Source organism: Chlorella variabilis, assembly GCF_000147415.1.
Source record: "Chlorella variabilis unplaced genomic scaffold CHLNCscaffold_5, whole genome shotgun sequence".
Classification (NCBI taxonomy): Eukaryota; Viridiplantae; Chlorophyta; class Trebouxiophyceae; order Chlorellales; family Chlorellaceae; genus Chlorella; species Chlorella variabilis.
Window position 1 is genome coordinate 1664229 of NW_005435083.1, and position 19915 is coordinate 1684143.

The 19915-nt window shown below is 69.7% G+C and overlaps 6 protein-coding genes across 6 annotated transcripts in view; 5 read left to right on the forward strand and 1 right to left on the reverse strand.

Annotated features, from left to right (window-relative positions):
* CHLNCDRAFT_143182 (hypothetical protein) overlaps window positions 1-77 on the forward strand; it is a gene marked incomplete at both ends in the record, with an annotated part of 3809 nt that extends 3732 nt beyond the window's left edge. Inside the window, one exon of the mRNA XM_005849589.1 lies at window positions 34-77. Coding sequence (XP_005849651.1) covers window positions 34-77 — 44 coding nt within the window. The remainder of the gene's footprint in view (window positions 1-33) is intronic.
* A 1394-nt stretch (window positions 78-1471) lies between these two features.
* Window positions 1472-7047, forward strand: CHLNCDRAFT_143184 (hypothetical protein; the record flags this gene model as incomplete). The annotated part of the gene is made up of 20 exons (XM_005849590.1): window positions 1472-2228; window positions 2389-2525; window positions 2687-2774; window positions 2944-3037; window positions 3300-3372; window positions 3608-3628; window positions 3792-3845; window positions 4004-4093; window positions 4254-4351; window positions 4513-4589; window positions 4699-4795; window positions 4981-5095; window positions 5290-5413; window positions 5628-5784; window positions 5900-5969; window positions 6118-6230; window positions 6381-6456; window positions 6559-6619; window positions 6759-6840; window positions 6957-7047. The coding sequence occupies 20 exons, from the start codon at window positions 1472-1474 to the stop codon at window positions 7045-7047; spliced, it is 2475 nt and encodes an 824-aa protein (XP_005849652.1).
* Window positions 7048-9726: 2679 nt separating this feature from the next.
* On the forward strand, window positions 9727-10179 carry CHLNCDRAFT_14673 (hypothetical protein; the record flags this gene model as incomplete). Its single annotated transcript, XM_005849591.1, has 2 exons — window positions 9727-9831; window positions 10027-10179. Coding segments are annotated over 2 exons (258 nt in total), but the record flags the coding sequence as incomplete, so codon positions are not given.
* A 775-nt stretch (window positions 10180-10954) lies between these two features.
* CHLNCDRAFT_21169 (hypothetical protein) lies at window positions 10955-11366 on the forward strand (the record flags this gene model as incomplete). Its single annotated transcript, XM_005849592.1, has 2 exons — window positions 10955-11024; window positions 11110-11366. Coding segments are annotated over 2 exons (327 nt in total), but the record flags the coding sequence as incomplete, so codon positions are not given.
* A 736-nt stretch (window positions 11367-12102) lies between these two features.
* CHLNCDRAFT_34762 (hypothetical protein) lies at window positions 12103-15878 on the forward strand (the record flags this gene model as incomplete). Its single annotated transcript, XM_005849593.1, has 11 exons — window positions 12103-12233; window positions 12334-12374; window positions 12512-12930; window positions 13102-13251; window positions 13333-13529; window positions 13767-13918; window positions 14057-14202; window positions 14366-14549; window positions 14718-14848; window positions 15051-15219; window positions 15343-15878. Coding segments are annotated over 11 exons (2256 nt in total), but the record flags the coding sequence as incomplete, so codon positions are not given.
* A 2864-nt stretch (window positions 15879-18742) lies between these two features.
* Window positions 18743-19851, reverse strand: CHLNCDRAFT_143187 (hypothetical protein; the record flags this gene model as incomplete). Its single annotated transcript, XM_005849844.1, has 4 exons — window positions 18743-18849; window positions 19005-19157; window positions 19365-19529; window positions 19755-19851. The coding sequence occupies 4 exons, from the start codon at window positions 19849-19851 to the stop codon at window positions 18743-18745; spliced, it is 522 nt and encodes a 173-aa protein (XP_005849906.1).
* Between the last annotated feature and the right edge of the window lie 64 nt (window positions 19852-19915).

Sequence of the window (19915 nt, forward strand, 5' to 3'; positions counted from 1 at the left end):
TGAGGATCCCCACCCCCCCACCCCTCCCAACAGGGCTCAAGGCGCAGGTCTTTGGACGCGACCTCTCCAACTTCTGAGGCAGCGGCAGTTCCGATCTGGGCGAGTCCCAGTCGCAGGCGACTGCCCGGCTTCCAACCCTTCCTTCGGCCGCTGTGGCCGCCACTGAACAGTGCAGCTGAGATGAACCCGCAGGCACACTGTATCCTTCCTGATGTACCGACCCTTCTGCGGCACCACCTACTAATGCAGTGCCCTGGAATGTACCCAACGCCGAACCGCCATTTGCTTCCTCCCATGCCAATTTTGTCTCCCCGCCTTCCTCTCTACACTTCCGCAGCGGGCGTCGTCTGAATCTCTAATAGCTTAAGAGGTGCTGGGCGCAGTGGATGCATGACTTGGAAGATGAGCGGGCACCTCGTGCAGCAGCCACGCGCCAAAGCCCCAGCCCCTCCCCGTCACCTTCTTTGCCAGCGCCGCGGTCGTGCTGCCTGCTCACATTTCCCACGGTCCAGCAAGACGCACAGCCTCCACTTGCACACACCGTGTGCTGCATGTCTTACAACACAGACGATCCTGCCACAGACCCCAACAGGTGGTCACCTTGCTGCCGCTACTGGATTCAGAAGCCTTCTGGCTGGCTGTCACTGCTGCCGGGGCGCGCCGCTGCCCTCCTCTCGCTCGCCCAGCGGCATCTGCTCGTATGAGGACCGGCCCCGCCCGATGCCGCCCTCGCTGTGGGGCCCCGAGCCGTAGTCCCCTCCAGCCGTCCCGCTCCCGCTCCCCCGGCTGCTAGCGCTGCTGCTGCCGGCGGGCCTGATCCACAGGTAGGCGGCCAGCCCCAGCGCCGCCGCCCATGCCGCCTTGCCGGTGGGCGTCCTGAAGCCCAGCGCCCACGACAGAGTCCCAGGTTGCTGCTGTGACATGGCAGGGAGCGCAGGGATTGCAAGATGTGCCAGAGAGCTGCGTGAAGGGCAGCATAGAGGAAGCCCAGCTTTCTTTGAGGTCGGCGGCGCTGATGGGAAGGTTGTTGAGTCCCTGCCCGTCGTGACCCTTCTCACCTGCTGCAGCCTCCCCTATATAGCTCAGCCGTGACTGGCCTTTGCGGCAGTGTCACAGAGGCGTCCAAGACGGCGCAGTGCATGCAGGAGGAGGAGCAGCCCCGTGACAGCGCCCTCGTCCGCCGGAGCAGTGCAGAGGTCATCGCCGGCCCGGCAGTGGGTTTGACAGGTGCGCCAGCGGCACCCGTTGTGGGGCTGACACCGGCTGGCCTATGCTGCGCCGCTGCGCTGTTCAAGGCTGTTCAACGCCCGCGCTCGCCAGCAACCACCCCCTCGCCTCGCGCTGCCCAGCAGGCCTGCAGCTGAGCTATGCGGCCGGCAGGAGCAGCCGGCGCTCGCCGACCCCGCGCGCAGGCACTGCAATAGCGGGCGGCCCCTCGCCGGCGGCAACCTTGGACCCGCCAGCGCCAGCCATGCAGGGCAGCGCCAAAGTCGGCACCAGCATCACGGGAGGCAGCTGGGCGGGCGCGGCTGCTGCCGGGCAGCCTGCTGAGCTGGATGAGCGGGAGGTGGAGTTGCCGCCGCCGCCCCAGCTGCCCATCATCCTGCCCTCGTCAGCGGCGGCTGTGCGGGTGAAGGAGCAGCAGCTGGCTGGCGCTGGCGGCACTGGCGGAGGAGAGGACGAGGAGGAGGAGGAGGAGGACGGCGACAGCTTGGATGCGGCAGCAGATGCCATGGCGGCCCAGCAGGCTGAGCAGGGGCCCGGCCTGCTGCAGAGGGCTGTGGATGCCACCTCGAGCGTCGCCCACCAGGCCGCGGAGCTGGCGGCCGGGGCCTATGCCGCTGCCGTGCCAGCCATGAGGCAGGCGGTGGGGCAGACCGCCGAGGTGGAAGCCAGCGGCCTCGAAACTGCCAAGGAGGCAGCAGAGTCGGTGGCAGGTGCTGCTGATCCTGAGGAAGAGGAGGAGGAGCCGACTGGGTCGGGCACCAGCCAGGGCCTTGAGCAGCCCGAAGAGGCGGCGGCGGCTGCGGGCCCGCGGCGCCCACCCACAGTCAGCCTGGCCCAGCGCGCGGCCGCAGCCGCGGCGGCTGCCGCCGCGTCCAAGCCGGCCTGGGCCACGGCCGCCGCGCTGCCCGCCTCGGCGGGCTCGCCGGCCGCCACTGGGCAGGGCTACTTTCCGGTGGTGGGGGCGGTGGCGCCCGCGCCCAAGCCCGAGCCCCGCGCCTCGGGTAACTCTTGAGGAGGGGCTGCGGCAGCCTGGCGCGAATGTTTGCACCCTGCCTGGCAAGGAGAGGTGTGGGGGAGTCGCACGCCGTCACCACTGGAGACAACTCTCCCCACTGGTTGCTGTTTTGACCGTGTGACTGCCCCCTGGCCTGGCCGCCGCAGGTGCGCTGGAGGCCCGTCACGTGGTGGCGCAGCGGCTGAGCGGGCTGGCGGCGGAGGCGGCCCGCCACGCGCTGCCCCAGGCAGGCCCTTCCACCCCCGCCGGGCGCGCCGAAAGGGGCCAGGGCGCTGACGCCATGGTGAGCTGGGGGCTGAGGTGGCAGCTGGGAGGGCTGGTGCAGCTGTGCACCTGTCACAATCTGCCCTCGCCGCTGAGCATTTTTTTGTTTTGGCTTGTTCCTTGTTCCACTCTCTCTGGCCCCTCCCTCGCCCCCACCTGCCCCTCGCCCCTACCTGCCAGGACGAGGACTGGATCTCGGAGCTGGTGGAGCGGCTGTGGCCCTACATCAAGGCCGCCATGGAGGAGGTGGCCTGGCAGAACCTGCCCGGTGAGCCAGCGCTGCTCAGCGGGGGGCCTGCAGGATGGCTGGGGCGCTGGCCCAGCCTGGGCGTCGCGCCGCCTCGCAGGCCTGCGCTTGCCTCCGCCACCTCCCTGCATATGCTGATGGGCAGTCCTGGGCGTGCGCCTGTGTGTGTGTGTGTGTGTGCGCCCCGCAGACATCCTGGAGGCCAGCGAGCCCAGCTGGATCCACGACATCAACCTCAAGAAGTTTGTGCTGGGGGAGAAGGAGCCAGACATCAGCGACATACGGTGGGGGAGCGGGCGGGGTGGTTGGGTGGGCTTGTGGGCGCATGTTTGTGCACCCACACAGGGGTGGGTGCAGCGTGTGTGCGTGTAGTGCGTGCATGTGTGCCCCACAGTGCTTCCAGCGGGGGTGGGGTGGAGCGGGGCGCACAGCCTGCTGCTGTGCGGCCGCGCCCCGACGCGGCAGTGCTTGGGTGGGGTGGGTGCCGCCTGCCCCGCGGGCCTGCCCTCGTGTGCCTCCCCCTGGCGTGGCTGGCCCTGCATGCAGCGTGTGGATGGACGAGAACGACGTGATGGAGGATTGCTACCTGGAGTTTGCCTTCGAGTGGAGCTCGCGCACGGTGCGCCCGCTGCCCGCTGCTCCGCACGCAGGCAGGGCAGGGCATGCGCAGGCGGTCACATGCGCGGGCAGTCGCATGCCCGGGCCACCCAGCTGGCCGCTCCTGCATGCACTCGGCGGCGCGGGCGCCAACCCTGCCCAACCCTGCACACCACCATGGGCTGCCCACATACCCCCCCGCGCCAGCACACCCCTCCCCACCACCACAATGCCCTTGTGCCTGTCCCGCCCGGCAGGATGTGGAGCTCGAGATCCAGGTGTTGCCCGCCAGCATGGACAAGGCAAGTGGCGGCAGCAGGCCGCTGGGTGGCCAGGCAGGGTCACGGTCTCCGGTTGGTCTGCGCCCTGTGCTCCAGCCCATCTCAGGCTGGTCGGCTGTGGCGGCAAGTGCTGGGCTGGCTGCCTCTCCTCTCCGCGCAGGCCTGGATCCCCAACTTCATCGAGGACCGGCTCAAGGACATGCTGACCTTCTCGGTGCGGTGGATCCCTCGCATGCCTCTGTGTTCTCTGCGACAGGCGTTGCCCTCTGCTGCCCTGCGCCTGAGGGTAAAGGTCCCGTCGCGATCAGGCAGTATACTAGTACAACAGAATCCATGTCTGCACATGCCATGCGGCCTGACCGGGGCCCGCAGGTGGGCGTGGAGAATGCCAAGCTGCGGGGGCGCATCCGGGTGACCATGCGCCCGCTGCTGAGGCGCGTGCCGGTGGTGGGCGCCGTCCAGGTGGGTGGCAGGGTGGGCGGCCCCGCTGGCCCCGCTGCACGCGCAGGCCGCCACCTGCCGCTAGTTTCTCAGCCACCCAGGCCCAGGCCCATTCGGAGAATCGTGGCATTGGCGCTTCAGCGGCTTGAGCCATTCAATGCCTCGCGCCAAGCTCTTGCAGGTGTCGCTGGTGGAGCAGCCCGAGTTCGACTTTGACCTGACGCTGGGCAAGTCGAGCAGCGTGCCGCTGGAGCCCCAGCTCAAGACCTGGATCAAGCAGTGAGTAGGGGAGGAGCAGGGTTCAGAGTGGGATCCGATGGAGCTGCAAATGATTGGAGCTGGCGGTTCCCAGCTCAGCCCTTCCTTTCCCTGCCCTGCCCCTGCGTATATGACCCATCCCCTCCTGCCGCTTCCGCTGCTGCTCCTGCCGCTCCCCGCAGGACGCTCCAGGACTTTGTGTTCCAGACATACGTCATCCCCGAGCACTACTTCCTGCAGATCGACCCCCAGGCTGCAGGTGCCGCCAGCCGTGTTAGCAGCTGCTGCGCAGAGGGGTCCCAAGTGAGTGCCGCTCCGTGAGGCTAACCTGCCCTGGCCCGCCTGCCCGCCTGTCCCTCTGCCCGCAGACATCCAGTCTCCTGTGGGGGTGCTGGTGGTGGAGGTGGAGGAGGCGCGCAAGGTGCCTCGCATGGACTTCTTCACCCGCAGCTCGCCCTATGTGGAGTGAGTGGGGCTGAGCTGGCAGGAGGGCGGCCGTGTGTGGGTCCGCTGGGAGCTGGCTGGGCAAGAAGCCTGCCCCGCGGCACCTGCGCACGGCACGTGCCTGCCCCACTCATTGCCGCATGCCCCCTGCCTGCCTGTGTTTGCCCCTGCCTGCTCACCTCCCTGCCCTGCCTGGGCGCGCGCAGGCTCTACGTGCGCGACTCGCAGCGCCGTGTGACCAGCACCAAGAACTTCACCAAGCACCCTCGCTGGGGCGAATCCTTTGAGTTGCCTGTGCACGTGAAGGAACATCAGGAGCTGGTGAGGCAGCTGCAGGGCTGGGCGGTGATGGCAAGGCGCTGCAAGGGACCCCTCCCCATCACCTCTCCCTGCGCTTGTCACAATCACTTCCAGTATAGCATACCCTCGCTGCCCCTCTGCATCATGCATGAGGCTCAAGCTCACCTGTACCGTGCAGTATGCTGGTACCGCCCGTGCTCCCACCTGTACCGCAGAAGATGTCTCTGTTCGACTACGACTGGGCCTCGGCAAACGACGAGATCGGGCGTGCCGCAACCCGCCTCTCCGACCTGGAGCCCGGCCAGACGCGTGACCTGTGGCTGGATATCACCTCGGAGAGTGAGCACACGGCGGCAGGGGTGGCGGCGGCTGGTAGCATGCCATGGCGGCAGGAGCGGAGGGCGCGGCTGGATGCTGCTACTGGGCCTCACATTTGGCGGACAGGGCCCGGCGGGTGTGCACGCATGGATGCGCGCACGTCTCCTGGCGCCGTGCCATGCCTGCCGCAACTGCTTGCCCGGTCATCTGCTGGCGGCGTCCCGCCCGGGTGCAGGCGACAAGGAGTACCAGGCGACCAAGGGCGACATGAAGAAGCGGGACCACGCCAGGGCTGCCATCGCCAAGCCGCTGCTGAAGCAGGGCGGCAAGGGATGCCAGCTGCGCATCAAGGCGAGTCAGCATGGCACCTGGGCACCAAGTGCCAGCCCATGGTAAACCTGAGCTCTGCGGGTGCCGTTTTGAACAGGCGTGGTGGCGATGAGTGCACGGTACTGCCGCTGGTACCGCGTCACGACCCGTACCGCAGGCCACTTACCACGCATTTAGCGACGACGAGGAGAAGATGATCAAGGAGGGGCAGCGCGGCGGCATGCGCCAGATGCTCGACTCCCCGCAGGTCTGTGGGCCGCGGCTGGTCCTCAACCGCCGCCAAAACGGCGGCCCGCACCAGGGCTGCCGGTGCGGCCTGTCGCACAAGCCGTGAGTTGGTCTAGCAGCCCGGCAGCTTTGCCCTGCTGCCCGCGCCTGGCTTGCTTCCGCTGCAGGGCCGCCAGATCAACCCCCACCTGCGCCGCCTGCTGATGAGCGGCACGCTGAGCGTCAAGGTGGTGCGCGCCGAGGGCCTGTCGGTGTCCAGCATCTTTGGCCGACCCTCAGTGTGAGCTGCGTGGCGGGCAGGCCTGCTGCACAACTGGCAGGCCTGCTGCACACCTGTCTGCGGATCCGCTGGCCAACCGGCTCCCCAGCCCACGCTTCCCTTGCTCCCACGCCCCTGTCCGGCATCCCTGCTCACTGCCCGACTGTGCAGCAAGGCGCGGGTGCGGTGTCGGTCCCAGGAGAAGGAGCTGACGGCTGTCAAGGCCAGCCGGCAGGGCTGCGTGCAGGTGGGCTGCGCTGAGCGGCCGTCCACTGCTTCAAGCCAAATCCAGGCTGGTGGCGCCGCTCGTTGATGCTGATGCTGCTCTTTCCCTGCTTGCCTTCTGCAGTACGACCAGCCTGTCCAGCTGGATCTGGGGCCCGACGCCACGCAAAACCCGAGCACAGAAGGTAGGCACTGCTAGCTAGCTGATGACCTCCTCACGCATGCGTGTGCATTGGCATATGAGAGCACCAGCAGCCGCCTTGCCCTGCCAACGCTGCCAACTCGCTCGACCAGCACTGCTTGTTTTGCCTGGGGGCTGTGCAGTGGAGGTTGAGCTGGCAGAGAGCGGCTGGTTTGGCGGGGACGCCGTGGGGCGCGTGCGGGTGCCGCTGCAGGATGTCATGAGGTGGGTGCTGGTGCTGGTGCTGCTGCTTGGCCATGTGGGTGTGCGTGCGTCTAGTCTCTGTTGGGCTCTCGTGACGGGAGGCAGCCAGACGCATGCCTGCTGTTTGCCATCTGCAGCCAGGGTCGCATTGCAAAGGGCTACCCCCTGGAGGGCGGCGGCAGCCAGGGGAAAGTCCAGCTGGAGTTGGAGTGGAAGGCGTACTTCTAGGAAGGGGGGCCTTGGCGCCGGCGCCAAACCAGCTTGTTTGATACGGCAACAGCCGCACACTAAACCATGCAGCCTGTTCCAAGATAGCTAATCGGATTTCCGATGATTTCAATGCATGCAAATGTTGCCTCTTGCGATGTAAAGGGCTGGCGGATGAGGACCAGGTGAAGGTTCACGCAGCTTGGTGGAGCGGCTGGTGCGCCGCATGTGGGCGGGCCCGCCGTCCCGCCCTCCATGCATGCCAGCAAGATGCCCCACCCCGCATAGCTGCTTGTTGACCGCCGATCATGCATGCTGCCACTTGTAGTGGATGAGTGAGCTGAGGTTGAGGCGCCATCCTCAAGAGGGCAGCCCATCGATCGCAGGCAGGGCGACCCCTAGGATGCGCAGCCTGGCCGACGTTACGCGCGGTCTCGGAATCAAGGAAGACGAGGTGATGACAGGGGGGCTCGACGCGAGGAGGGTGCACCCGCCCCCCGCCGCCGCTGCCGCCTGTGCTCCGGCCGCTCGGCCTCGGTGCTGCCCCGTTGCAGGCAGCTGCAGGATTATGTTTCTCTTCTTTACCCAGCCCGGTTGCCTGGACCAGACCCCACATTCCAGGATGCCACCAGCCACCCCCGCGCAGCTGACGCCACCCGCCCCCTTCCCCGCCGATTCCGCCCTGCAGCTCCGGCCGCTGGGCGCGGGGTTTTCGGGCTTCCTGTTTGCCTTGGGCGGCTACTTCCTGCTGCTGCCGCTGCGCGACGAGGCGGGGGTGTCGCTGGGCACCGACAAGCTGCCCCGCCTGTTTGCCGCCTCCCTGCTGCTCACCTTCCTGGCCACCCCGCTCGCCTCCGCCCTCCTCACACGACCCCCAGCCAAGGAGCGCGGCCTCCAGCTGCTGTTCAGGGCGCTGTCCCTCTCAATCCTGGGTGCGCCCGCCGCCGCTGTGCCGCCGCCGCTCGCCGCTCGCGCGTGCCGTTTGCCGGCCCTTCAACCCCGTCTGCCCGCACCCCTGCGCAGGCTTCACGCTGCTCTACCTGGCGGCAGGCAACCCGCTCCCAGCGGTGCCCCTGGCGGACACAGATGCAGCCATGCCGGCAGATGGCGATGTCACGGCCGCCGCCGACGTGCTGGCGGCAGCGCAGCGGCAGCAGGAGCGGCGGCAGCTGCTGGACGCGCCCGGCGCGGCGCAGCTGACGCCCGCGCAGGCGGCCGTGCGGGTGGCTTTCTTCCTGTGGGCCTCGCTGCTCAACCTAGTGACGGTGTCCTCGCTGTGGGCTCGCTCCGCCGATGTATTCAACCCCGAGGCGGCGGGCCGGCTGTTTGGGCTGCTGGGCGCGGGCGCCACGCTAGGGCAGCTGGTGGGGTCGCTGGCGGCGGGCGCGCTGGCGGGCGCGCCTGTGCTGCGCGGCAGCGGCGGCGCCGGCCCCTCGCTGCTGCCGCTGCTGGTGTCGGCGGCGGCGCTGGAGCTGGCGGGGCAGGCAGCCGGGCGGTACAAGGTGGTCAAGGGGGCGGTACAAAGTGGCTCGCCGGTGCTGGCAAATGTGGAGGTGGAGGACGGCGGAGGCATGGTGAAGCAGGCCAGCAGCAGCAGCCTGGCCTGCCAGGGCAGCGCCAGCCACATGGCTCGAGCGGTCGGCAAGTGCGCGCCGCCTGGTGCCGGCCTTGCCGCCGCCGATGGCAGCAGCGCAGGCGGCGGCGGCGGCGGCAAGGCAGGCGCGGGCAGCGTGGGGGCGGTTGGCCGCAGGGCTGGCGCCGAGGGTGGCAGCCTTCTGGACCAGCTGCTGCGGCGCACTCTGGAGGGCTACCGCCTCATCAAGTGCGCGGTGCTCAGCCCTGGTGCACCCACCCTACCTGCTCTCCCCTCTGGGCTGTTTCCGGGCCTGCCGTGCTGCATGCCCCCCATGCCAGCACCCTCTCCGCGGCCATGATCCGCGCCGGATGCATGCGCATGTGGTGCGGCCGCCCTGCCCGCCTGATGCCGCAGGGCCTCGCCCTACCTGATGCACATGTGCGCCTACCTGGCCCTCAACTACGTCACCTCCAGCTTCTTCTACTTTGAGAAGGCGCTGGTGGTGGCTCGGGGTGAGGCGAGGGGCCGCTGGTGTGTTCCGCGGGAATAGGGGGCATGCCGGCCCCCGCATGACAGTGGGTTGCGAGGGAGGTGAGCGGCGTGCGGCTGCTGCGCCGCCTCCCCCCTGCCCCCGCAGTGCGTGACGCCGCCAGCCGGACCGCCTGGTTCGCCACCATCAACTCCACCTCAGCCTTCTTCATCCTGGGGCTGCAGCTGCTGGCCACAGGTGGGGCGGGGGTGCAGCACTCGGCCTTGTGAGGCGCTTGGTTGATTGGCTCCTTGCCTGCCGGACAGGCATCATGTTCTCGGGCCTCACATTGTGCTGCCACGGCTGTTCGTGCGTGTGTGCAGGCCGGGTGCTGCGACACCTGGGCCTGCCCCTGGCGCTCGGCATCCTGCCGGCAGCGGCGGGGCTGCTCATGGCTGGCATCGCGCTGTGGCCGGTGCCCGCCGCAGGTGTGCCGCCAGTGCCGTGCCGCCGCTTGGAACCCCACCCTCCCCCTGCCGCTGACGCACCTCCTCCGCCTATCCCGCCCATGCTTGCCGATGGCATGCCTCCCCTCCGTGCCCCCCTTGGCCAACCCTTGGGCCCTGCAGTGGCAGGGGCGGAGGTGCTGCGCAAGATTCTGTCCTACTCGCTGGCTCGCCCCGCCCGCGAGAGCCTGTTCACGGTTGTGAGCCGGGAGGAGAAGTACAAGGCCAAGATCTTCCTGGACACAGTGGTGCAGGTGGGTGGGGGTATGTGAAGGGCACATGGGGAGGCAGGGACACGGTGGTGCAGGTGGGGGGGTGGCGCTGGTTTGTGTTGTGGCACTGCCATGCAAGCAGCGGGAGGAGTTCTAGCCCGAGCTAGGGCTGGTTGGTTGTCGACAGTTATTGCTGTTGAGTTTGTCCGTCCATGCTGCTTGGCGTGGTGTGTGCAGAGGATAGGCGACACGCTCGCGGCGGCGGCCTTCCAGGCGCTGGTGCCGGCGCTGGGGTTTGGGCCCTCCGGCATGGCGGCAGCCTGCGTGCCGGTGTGCGCGCTGTGGGCGGCGGTGGCCTACCGGCTGGGCCGGCGGCAGCAGAAGCTGGCGGTAGCGGCGGCGACCGCCAAGCCCCTGCTGGCTCGGTGAACCATGCCTCGTGACCTCATTTCATTGATGTTGTTTTTGATTAAAATTGATTTGCTTTGAATATAAAACAAGTCACTAGGTTTGGGGCCCAGCGCCGGCGCCTGCCCCGTCACAGCGGTGTGAGCACCCCCAAAAATAGAGATTAGCACCGGGACCCACAGCGACGGAATCCCCGCTTGAGAGCAAGGCGCGTGGCAGTTCTCAGCGAGCCACCCACAGCCTTTTGTCAGGGGGTTTGAGTTCCACCCACCACCTGTCGTTCCTCCACGCCCCTGGCTCCTCTAGCTGTGATTTGTGGGCGGGACTGAGCTGCAGGAGCTGAAGAGAGAGGGTGGCAGCGACTTGTCTGGTTCGCTTTTGTGCAAACATGGGAGCAGCTTCTTGGTTGCAGCTTGGTTGCAGTGGCTGGCTGGGCTGCCAGCGGCGCCGTTTGGCAGTAGAGCGGCCAGCAGCAGCAGCAGGAGCAGCGCGGCCGTGGCGGCGGCGACTGCCGGCACTGCGGTGTGGGCCAGCCGAGGAGGCGGAAGCCGGGTACTCGCTGCCCCTGCCGCGGCCCAAGAAGTCGCCGCAACTGGAGCCGTCCTTCTGGCTGGGGCGTGAGGGAGCCGTGGAGGCTCAGCTCAAGGTGCGGGTGGGGGCTCTGCGATCCTGCAGAAGCGCCCTTCCGCCCGAGGAGCGGCGACCTGCGACCTGCCGTGATGCCACACCCCCACGAAGCTGCTGACCCCGGCCTTGTTTGCAGGCGCTGAAGAACAACAACTTCCCGCACCACGACGCCGGCATAGAGGTGCTGTATCGCTTTGCAGGTGGGTGGCGTGCGGGGCCAGCAGGGCTCCACCACAGTGCCGAGTCTGCTGACCGCTCCTCTCGCTCCCGCCCCGCCCTCTGCAGCCTTTGACCCGTTTGCGCGCACCGACTACTTTGGCGTCACCCTGGACCTGGGGCAGTTTGAGCGGTTCCGCCGCATCCTGTACACCCCCTACTACACCACCCTGCTGAACCTGTCGGAGTGGGAGGTCACGTCGACGCTGGAGGTGTCGGAGTCGCAGTGGGTGGCGCGCGTGCACGTCATCAACGGGTACCGCCGCGAGGAGCGCGACTACAGCTTCTTCATGGAGCAGCGATTTGGCGGCAAATATGACGGGTGAGGGGTGCGGGTGGTGGGTGGGGGGGGGGGGCAGGGTGCCAGGCCAGGCCTCGGTGCTGCGTGAGTGGGCGACGATGGCTTAAGCATGACTGACGCCTGGCTGTGCCATGCTCGCTGCAGTTTCTGGTATTGCTCCCGGCTGTTGGCGGAAGGGTGCACCGCCAAGACGCTATACGGGGTGATCTGATCCGTTTCTGTACTCTGTCATTCTTCACTCCTGTATACAATTTAGCGCCCCACCGCGCGCTGTAGCCACCCCCTCTCGCCTCTTGTGCAGTGTAGCACTATTTCTAGCGCTGTCTGAAAATTTTTGGTCGTTCCCGCCGCCGCTGCTGCCGCCGCCCTCGCTCCCGGCCTCTTCCTGCCGCTGCCGGCTGGCCCAGGCCGTTGCAGCACCCGTTGAACTTGTAACATTGCTACATTGCACTCAGGGCCACACTTGGGCGTCCTCTGCTGGGGATCAGGGCCCGGGCTGCTGCAAGCAAGCCTTCAGGATCGGCGCCTGGCGCCCACCAGTCAAGAGGAGATCGGCGCCCGCCCGCTTGGCTTGCTTTGGTGACCCCTATCTCTGCGCCTTCTCTACCGCTGCCAATCGCACGTTGGCAGTTGTCCTCGTTGCTCTGCAAGCGTTCGAGCCCTCGGCAGGTCACCAACGTGCAATTGGCCGGCTGCAGCAGGGCGGCAATGAGGGCTCCCGCAGAAGCCCAGGAGCCAAGATAGGGCGTCAGGCAGCGGGAATGGCGCTGCCGCCCCTCAGCGAGCCCGCAGACGGGCGGCAGGGCCCGCCCAAGGCGGTGTTCTGCATAGCTGGGACCAGCAGCGGCGTGGGCAAAAGCTCCATGGTTGTGGGCATCGCGGGGGCGCTGAGGTGGGGCGAGCAGCGCTTGGATGTCTTCGGCGCGGATGACACTCGGGTGCAGGCGCAGCTGTCGGTCTGGGCTGCTTACCCCGCCGCCCGTTGCGTGCAGGGAGCGAGGCCTCACGGTGCAAGCCTTCAAAGTGGGCCCAGGTGAGCGCCCACCTGGGGCTGGGAGCGGGTGCGGCGGCGGCGCTGCCGCACTCCCCCGTACCGGCGCCGTTGGCGCCGCCTGGAGCCACATCCGTCTCTGGATCACTGCTTCCCCTGCCCTGCCACCCACCCTGCAGATTTCATCGACCCCATGCACCACCAGGCGGCCACGGGGCGGCCCAGCATCAACCTCGACAGCTGGATGCTGAGCCGGGAGCAGGTGCTGGCGGCGTTCCACCGCGCCGCGGCGGGCGCCGACGTGGCGATCGTGGAGGGGGTGATGGGCCTGTTCGACGGCCGCGACGGCACCACCGAGCAGGGCAGCACCGCGCAGCTGGCCAAGTGGCTGGGCGCGCCGGTGGTGCTGGTGCTGGATGCCTCGGCCCTGGCCCGCAGCGCCGCCGCCGTAGCCAAGGGCTACATTGAGTTTGACCCAGACCTGCGCCTGGGCGGCCTGCTGTTCAACAAGGTCGGCAGTGCGGCGCACACGCAGTGGCTGCGGGACGCCTTGGCCGCCTCGGGCATCCAGGCCGCGGTGCTGGGCGGCGTGCCGCAGGTGGGCGGGTTGAGGAGGGGCGGGGGCTGGTGGGGCTGCTGCTGGCGCGGCTGCCGGGCTTGGCAAGCCTTGTGTCTTCTTCGCGGCGGAGTGAGCCCAGGCTGCCTGCAGCCGATGCCGCGGCCACAGCACCAGCTGACGTTTCGGCGCCCCATGCCGCCGCCGCTGCAGAGCCAGGAGGTGGTGGTGCCGGAGCGGCACCTGGGCCTGCACATGCCTGCGGACGACGGCGTGCCGCACAACCTGGTGGCCCTGCTGGCAGCCCTGGTGGCTGCCCACGTGGACCTGGATGCGCTGCTGGAGCTGGGGGCCACAGCCGAGGTGCCGCCGCCGCCGCCCGCCACGCCCACCGCGCCCGCCGAGCAGGCGCCCGCCGCCGACGCCGCCGACGCGCAGCAGCAGCAGCGGCAGCAGCAGGGGGAGCAGCCGCGGGCGGTGCGCATAGCGGTGGCACGGGATGCCGCCTTCTGCTTCTACTACAATGATAACCTCAACCTGCTCGCCCAGGCGGGCGCCGAGCTGGTCTTCTTCTCGCCGCTGGCCGACCCGCTGCCCGCCGACTGCGCGGGAGTGTACCTGGGCGGCGGCTACCCCGAGCGGTGAGCTGCCGCAGTTGTGTGGTGGTGGTGGTGGTGGTGGTGTGGCTCGGCTGGCGACTGGCGACTGGGACCAGCCTGTTCCGGCTCGCGCTGCCTCTCCCCTGCTGTGGCCCTGCGGCCAGCAGCCCGCTCCAGCAGCCCGCTCCAGCAGTCGCGTTGTGGTCCAGCCTCCCGTCCTGCATCGGTTGCTGCTCATCGCTCTGCGCCCTGCCGCGCTGTACCGCCATGTCTGTGCAGGTACGCTGCTGAGCTGGCGGAGAACCGGCTGATGCGCGCCAGCCTGGCGGCCTTTGCTCGCGCGGGCGGCGTGGTGTATGCCGAGTGCGGCGGCCTCATCTACCTCTCCAGGAGCATACAGCCCAGCCAGGAGGAGCCCGCGCGGCCCATGGGTAGGCTGACGGGGCCCGGTGCATGCACGACATGCCTGCCTGCAGCGGCACATGCTGCACCGGCCACGCAAACGGGAGCCGCCGCCGCCTGCCTTGCCAGCCCCAACCCCCGCCCCTGCGTGCCTGCCCCTGCTGCAGTGGGCGTGTTCCCCTTCAAGACGGTCATGACCGAGGGCAAGATGACGATGGGGTATGTAGAGGTGGAGACAGAGTCGGGGTGCCCGCTGTTCCCGCCGGGCCGCAAGGTCCGGGGCCAGGTGTACCACTTCTCCGAGATTGTGCAGGTGAGGCCGCGGCAGCGGCATGGCAGCAGTGGGCAGGGCCGGGCGGCCGCCGCAGATGGCGCTGCCGCTGCCGTCGGTTGGCCGGGCCGGCGCCGCGCTCTACGGCTGCGTGGCTGCTGCCCCCCCTCCTCCTGATGGCCAGCCGGCGCGGGGCCGCCTGCAGGAGAGCGTGGTGGGCGGCCTGGGGCAGGCGCTGACTGGAAAGGCGGGGGCGGCGGAGCAGCAGGCGTGGGGCACGTGCTACCGGGTGCAGCCCCAGATCCCGGGGGCTGCCGAGGTGGCCGAGGGCTTCTGCCACGACAACGTGCTCGCCTCCTACGTCCACCTCCACTTTGGGAACTGCCCAGGCGCGCTCCGGGGCCTGCTGGCGGCAGGCCCATGGCACGCCCGCCAGGCCGCCACCTGCTGCCAGGGGGAAGGGAGGCTAGGCTAGGCTCTTCAGGCCCCGCATGCTGGCCCGCTCCCTGCCTGCCCGGCATCACTGCATCCCCGCTACTGCCTGCCCTACCCTGCAGACTTTGCGGCCAGCCTGGTGGCCAAGTGTGGGTGTGTGGACCTGGAGGCGGTGGGCGCCGCGGTGGCGGAGGCGGCGCAGACGGCGGCATATCTAGAAAGCGCGGTCGCCTCGCTGCACAGCACGCCGCGGGTGAGATGCCGCGCGCGTGTGTGTGTGCATGCAGGCGGCTTTCGTGCTGCTGCTAGAGCTCTGGCGCCGCCGCGGATGGCAGGCGCCATACTGCTGCTGCTGCTGCGCCCTCGATCGTTGCCCGGTTCTGCTGCACACCCGGCTGCTCCCCGGCTGCTCCCGACCCGGCTGCCCGCTGGCCTGCCTCCTGCTGGCTGTGCAGTCTGCGACCAAGGGCAGCCGCGCGGTGCAGCACTGCCGCTCCTCCCCAGACTTTGCCAGGGATGAGCGGCTGGCGGCCAAGCAGCGGCTGGGCGCGGAGCCGCACCGCGGGCACTCTGAGGATGCGCGGCAGCACCTGGCGCTGCCCGGGGGCGAGAGCGGCGTGCACCGTGAGTCGCCGCCGCCACTCTGCGCCTGCTGCCCTGGCCGCCTCCCAGCCGCCAACAGGCGCCGCAGCCGCGCCTGCCGCCGACCTCTCGTGTGCCTGCCCGCCGCGCGCCTACCCTGCGCAGACCGGCACGGCCGCCTGCAGCAGCCCGGCATGCCCCGCCGCTCGCTCTCCCCCGCCACCACGCTGTCCAAGGTGTTTAGCATGAACTCGCTCAGCAGCTACAGCCCCCACATCGGCACGGGGGTGCTGCCGCCGGGCGAGGTGCTTTCGCCGCCGCTGTCCGACTCGCCGCAGCAGCTGTCGCCGCGCGAGCTGGAGCACCCGGGGGCGCACCACCACCCCTACTTTGGCGGGCCGCCGGGGCACCAGCAGCAGCAGCACCACCAGCAGCAGCACTATGGGCAGCAGCAGCACTATGGGCAGCGGCAGAATGGCTACCACCATGCCCCGCAGCAGCAGCACCACCACCACATGCCGCCGCACGTGCCCCCGCTGCCGCTGGAAGGCATGCCTGGCTTCGCCGGCCACCGGCAGCAGGCGGCGCCGGCGGCGGGCCAGGGCCACCTCCCCAACTGCTACAGCTGGCCGCGCCTGCACCAGCCTGGCGCGCAGCCGCCCATCATGAACGGCTGGCCCGGCTCCAGCGCCTTCGCCGCCGCGGCCGCCCAGCAGCAGCACCAGCAGCAGCAGCAGGCCTTGGCGGCGCCCTTGTACCCTCCCGGCGGCGCCGCGTTTGGCGCGTGGCCGCCTCCCAGCGGCCGGCACAGCCGGTCTGCGTCGTACGAGCGCCCCGCCAGCGCTGGCACCGCCGTGCTGCTGCCGGCCCGCCCTCCCAGCCCGCTGGAGCTGCAGCCCGCGCTGGAGCCGCGGCACCTGGCCCTCAGCGCCACGCCCTACAACTGGCAGCACAGGTGGGCCCTGCAGCCGTGCTGCCCTTGCTCGTGGTGCGGGCCTGGAGGCGTGGCTGTGCAGGTGCTCGCTGCGTCACCCGCCGTGCTGGGACCTCGCCCGGCCCTGAGGTGTGTGCTGCCCGCCGCCCCCCCGCCTGCCTGCCTGCAGCCACACGCCCAGCGACAAGATTGTGAGTCTGAGCCCCGGGGCCACCGAGATGCTGTGGGCGCTGGGGCTGGGCGCCAGGGTGGCGGCCGTCAGCGACGCTTGCGACTTCCCTCCCGACGCGGTGGCCCGCGCCAAGGCGCGCCGCAGCTTCGCCGCCGCCTCCTCCTGCGCCTCCTCCCTGGACCGCCAGGGAGGCAGCGCCGGCACCAGCGCGCCCGCCAGCCGCAGGGAGAGCCCGACGTGCTCGCAGCGCGGCGGCGGCGCCGCGGCCTGGCACCACGCGCCCGCCTCGGGCGGCGGCTCCAGCCCTGGTGGCCACCACCACCAGCAGCAGCAGCCGCCCCACCACCACCACCACCACCACCACCACCCGCACCAGGGCGTGGAGTTTGTTGTGGATGAGGAGGTGCTGGCCCGGGAGCGGCCGGGGCTGGTGGTGTATGAGGAGGCCGAGTCGGCGCTGTGCGCTGCCGGCTCCGGCGCCGGCGCCGGCGCCATGATGTGCGGCGGCTGCGGCATGGGCCAGGCGGTGGTGGAGGCGCTGGTGGCGGTGGGCCTGCAGCAGTCGTGCCGCGTGGTGTGCGTGCGCAGGCGCACGCTGTCAGATGTGCTCGAGTCGATGCTCGTGGTGAGTGGCGGCGGCGGTGGCTTGGGGTGCTGAGCTCGGGGGCAGGTGGGGAGGAGGTTTGGGATGATGCAGCGAGGCAGGAGAGGGTGCACGGTGCCGGGGAGCGCAGGAGCCTGCATGCGTGTGTGGTGGCGGCGCCTGCTGCTGACCTGGCACCACGCTGCCCTCGGCGCCGCAGGTGGGCGAGGCGGCGGGCGTGCGGGAGGAGGCGTTGCGCGCCGTGGACCGCCTGCGCGGCCGCCTGCGGCGCGTGGCGGGCGAGGCGGCGGCGGCCGCAGCCGCGGCGCCCTCCCGCCCCCGCGTGCTCGTGCTGCAGTCGCTGCGCCCGCTGCGCACGGTGGGCTGGTGGCTGCCCGACCAAGTCATGCTGGCGGGGGGCGCCTGCTGGCCGGAGGAGCAGGCGGGGGATGCGGCGGCAGAGCTGTCCTGGGAGCAGGTGCGCCCCTGGCTGGCTGCCCGCCTGTTCACCACCAAGCAGAGCTGCGTTGCTGGCTGCCTGCCCTGTGCTGCCGCCGCTGCACAAGGCAGCCGCGCTGGGCGCATGCCGCAGAACAGCGCCCGTCCTCGCCCCGCTGCCCAGCTTGACCGCGCTGGGCCTGCTGCGCCGCGCCACGCAGGTGCAAGCCTTTGCCCCCGAGGTGCTGGTGATTGCGGGCATGGCCGGCGGCAGCGCCCTGGGCCCCCTCACCGACCTCTGCGCCGTCGCCTCGCTGCCCGGCTGGTGGCTGCTGCCCGCGGTGCGCGCCTCAGCCGTGTTTGTGGCCGACGCGGCGCTGTTGTGCCGCCCCGGGCCGAGGCTGGTGGAGGGGGTGGAGTGCCTGGCGCGCATGTTGTGGGACGACGCCGTCCCCGGCTGCCCCTGCCCCGACCGCGCCCTGCTCAAGCTCAGCCTGCGGCCGGGCCAGCGGTGCCGCCCGCGCCTGCTGCCCAACCACTTTGTCCCGTTCACACAGTAGCAGCACAGTAGCAGGCGGGGCCACCCCCGCACCCCCTGTGTACCAACGCTGCCCAGCCGGCCGGCTGCCTCGACGGCCTGCTGCGACACGCAGGCGGCCGCCTCTTTTCCCAGCGCGGCGGCCGACAGGCGCGGCGCCCCTCCCCGCGCTGGCAGCACCCCCTGACCAACGATTGACTTTGGACGCAGCCAGATGCGACTCGTCCGCTCACTTGCTCCATACCGACAGGCAGCTGCCTGCCCCTTTTGTATGCGCGGTACATGTGCTGTGCCGGGCGCCTGCTCTTCTCCCCCCCTCAGCAAAGCCAGCCCCCTGCTGGCCCCTTGCCCTCCGCTCTCCTGGCACCCCTTCTCCTTTGCTGCAGCTCTCCTTGCCCGCCCGGGATCTATTTTTTGGCGTTGACCGTGTTTGTGTTGGCCGCATACCTCCCCATCCTGCCCAAATCCCAATTCCCTTCCCACAAAACACTCACCCCTCCTTGCACGACAGCCCTGGATCGGATCCTCCAACTCCCTTTTTCATTCCGGCACTCGCCGCCAAATGCCTCAAGTTTGTTGGCGCGCTCGCACTTGCTTGCCTTCCTGCCTGCCTGCCTGCTGGCTCGTGCATGTGCCCCTCTTGGGGCCTTGTGCCAGCCTGTGCCTGGCTTCTGCTCTCCCAGCACTGCTCTGCTCCCTTCATGGCATGCCGCCCGCCGCCGATTCTCCACCTCTGGGCAGGCCAGCCCTCTCCTTCCCATCACTGCACACCTCCTTCTGCGTCGCATGCCAACACTTGCCCCTTCTCCGGCCGAGGAGATGTGTAACAGATGTAACATCGCAGCATGCGATTTGGCAATGGGAGGAGGGTTGCTGGCTGCGGCGCCGCGCGCCGGCCTCTCATCCCTCCTCCACCGCCGCCGGGCCGCCCCCGCCGTCGCACTCGCCGATGGCGCGCAGCAGCGCCCGCGCCTTGAGCCGCATCTCCTCGTACTCGCCCTCGGGGTCTGTGTGGATGATAAGGCAGCGGGGGGCAGGCGGGTGTGGTGCGAGGGGTGAGGTGCATGTCGAGCGGCAGCAGGTGGAGGGCAGGACGGGGCAGACGACGGCAGCGGAGGGCTGGCCTGACAGATAAGGGAGCAGAGCCGTCCCGCGGCCTCACCCGACTGTACCACAATGGCACCGCCTGCTCCGATGCTGACCTCTGCGCCGCCGCCCGCGGCGCCGCCTGGGCCGCTGCCAGGCGCGAGCACCGCTGTGCGGATGACGATGTTCAGGTCGAATGTGTCGTTCAGAGAGATGTAGCCCAGGCTGCCTGCGGGGTAAGGCAGGGCGGACCAGGGCGACGCAGGTGTCAGGCAGGCGTGGCGGCGGTGAGCCCAGGTGCCGGGCAGGCGGCGTGTGGCTGGCCGGAGCGGGCGGCCCAGGCCAGCCACCCGCTGGGGTCCACCCTTACCCACCCTCCTACCCACCCTCCTGTACACCCTCCCACCCACAGCCACGCAGGCAGGCAGCGGCCCACCCGAGTAGACCCCACGCGGCCCCTGCTCCAGCCCATCGATGATCTCCATGGTGCGGATCTTGGGCGCGCCCGTCATGCTGCCCCCCGGGAAGGCGGCGCGCAGGCAGTCCACCACGCCCGCCCCGGGGCGGCGCAGGCCGCGCACCGTGCTCACCATTTGGTGTACTGCGGCAAGTTGGTGGGGGGTGGGGCGTGTGCATCGCTGACAGGAAAGGCTTCAGGACCACACAGGCGCACGCTGTGGTGACCGCAGCATGCCAGCGCAGCATGCCACAGCCCCAGCGACCACCAGCCAGCCGACACCACCCGCCCGCGCCCTCGCGCAGCCTGGCCCAACACACACACACACAGACACACACGGCTGACACCCGCTGCCTCGCCACAGCCCACCCGTGGCGTAGCTCTCGATCTGCATCAGGCCCGGCACGTGCACGCTGCCGGGGGCGCACACGCGGCCCAGGTCGTTTCGCAGCAGGTCCACAATCATCAGGTTCTCGGCACGGTCCTTCTCGGAGGCTGCGGTTGAGGCAGGCAGGCAGGCAGGCAGGCAG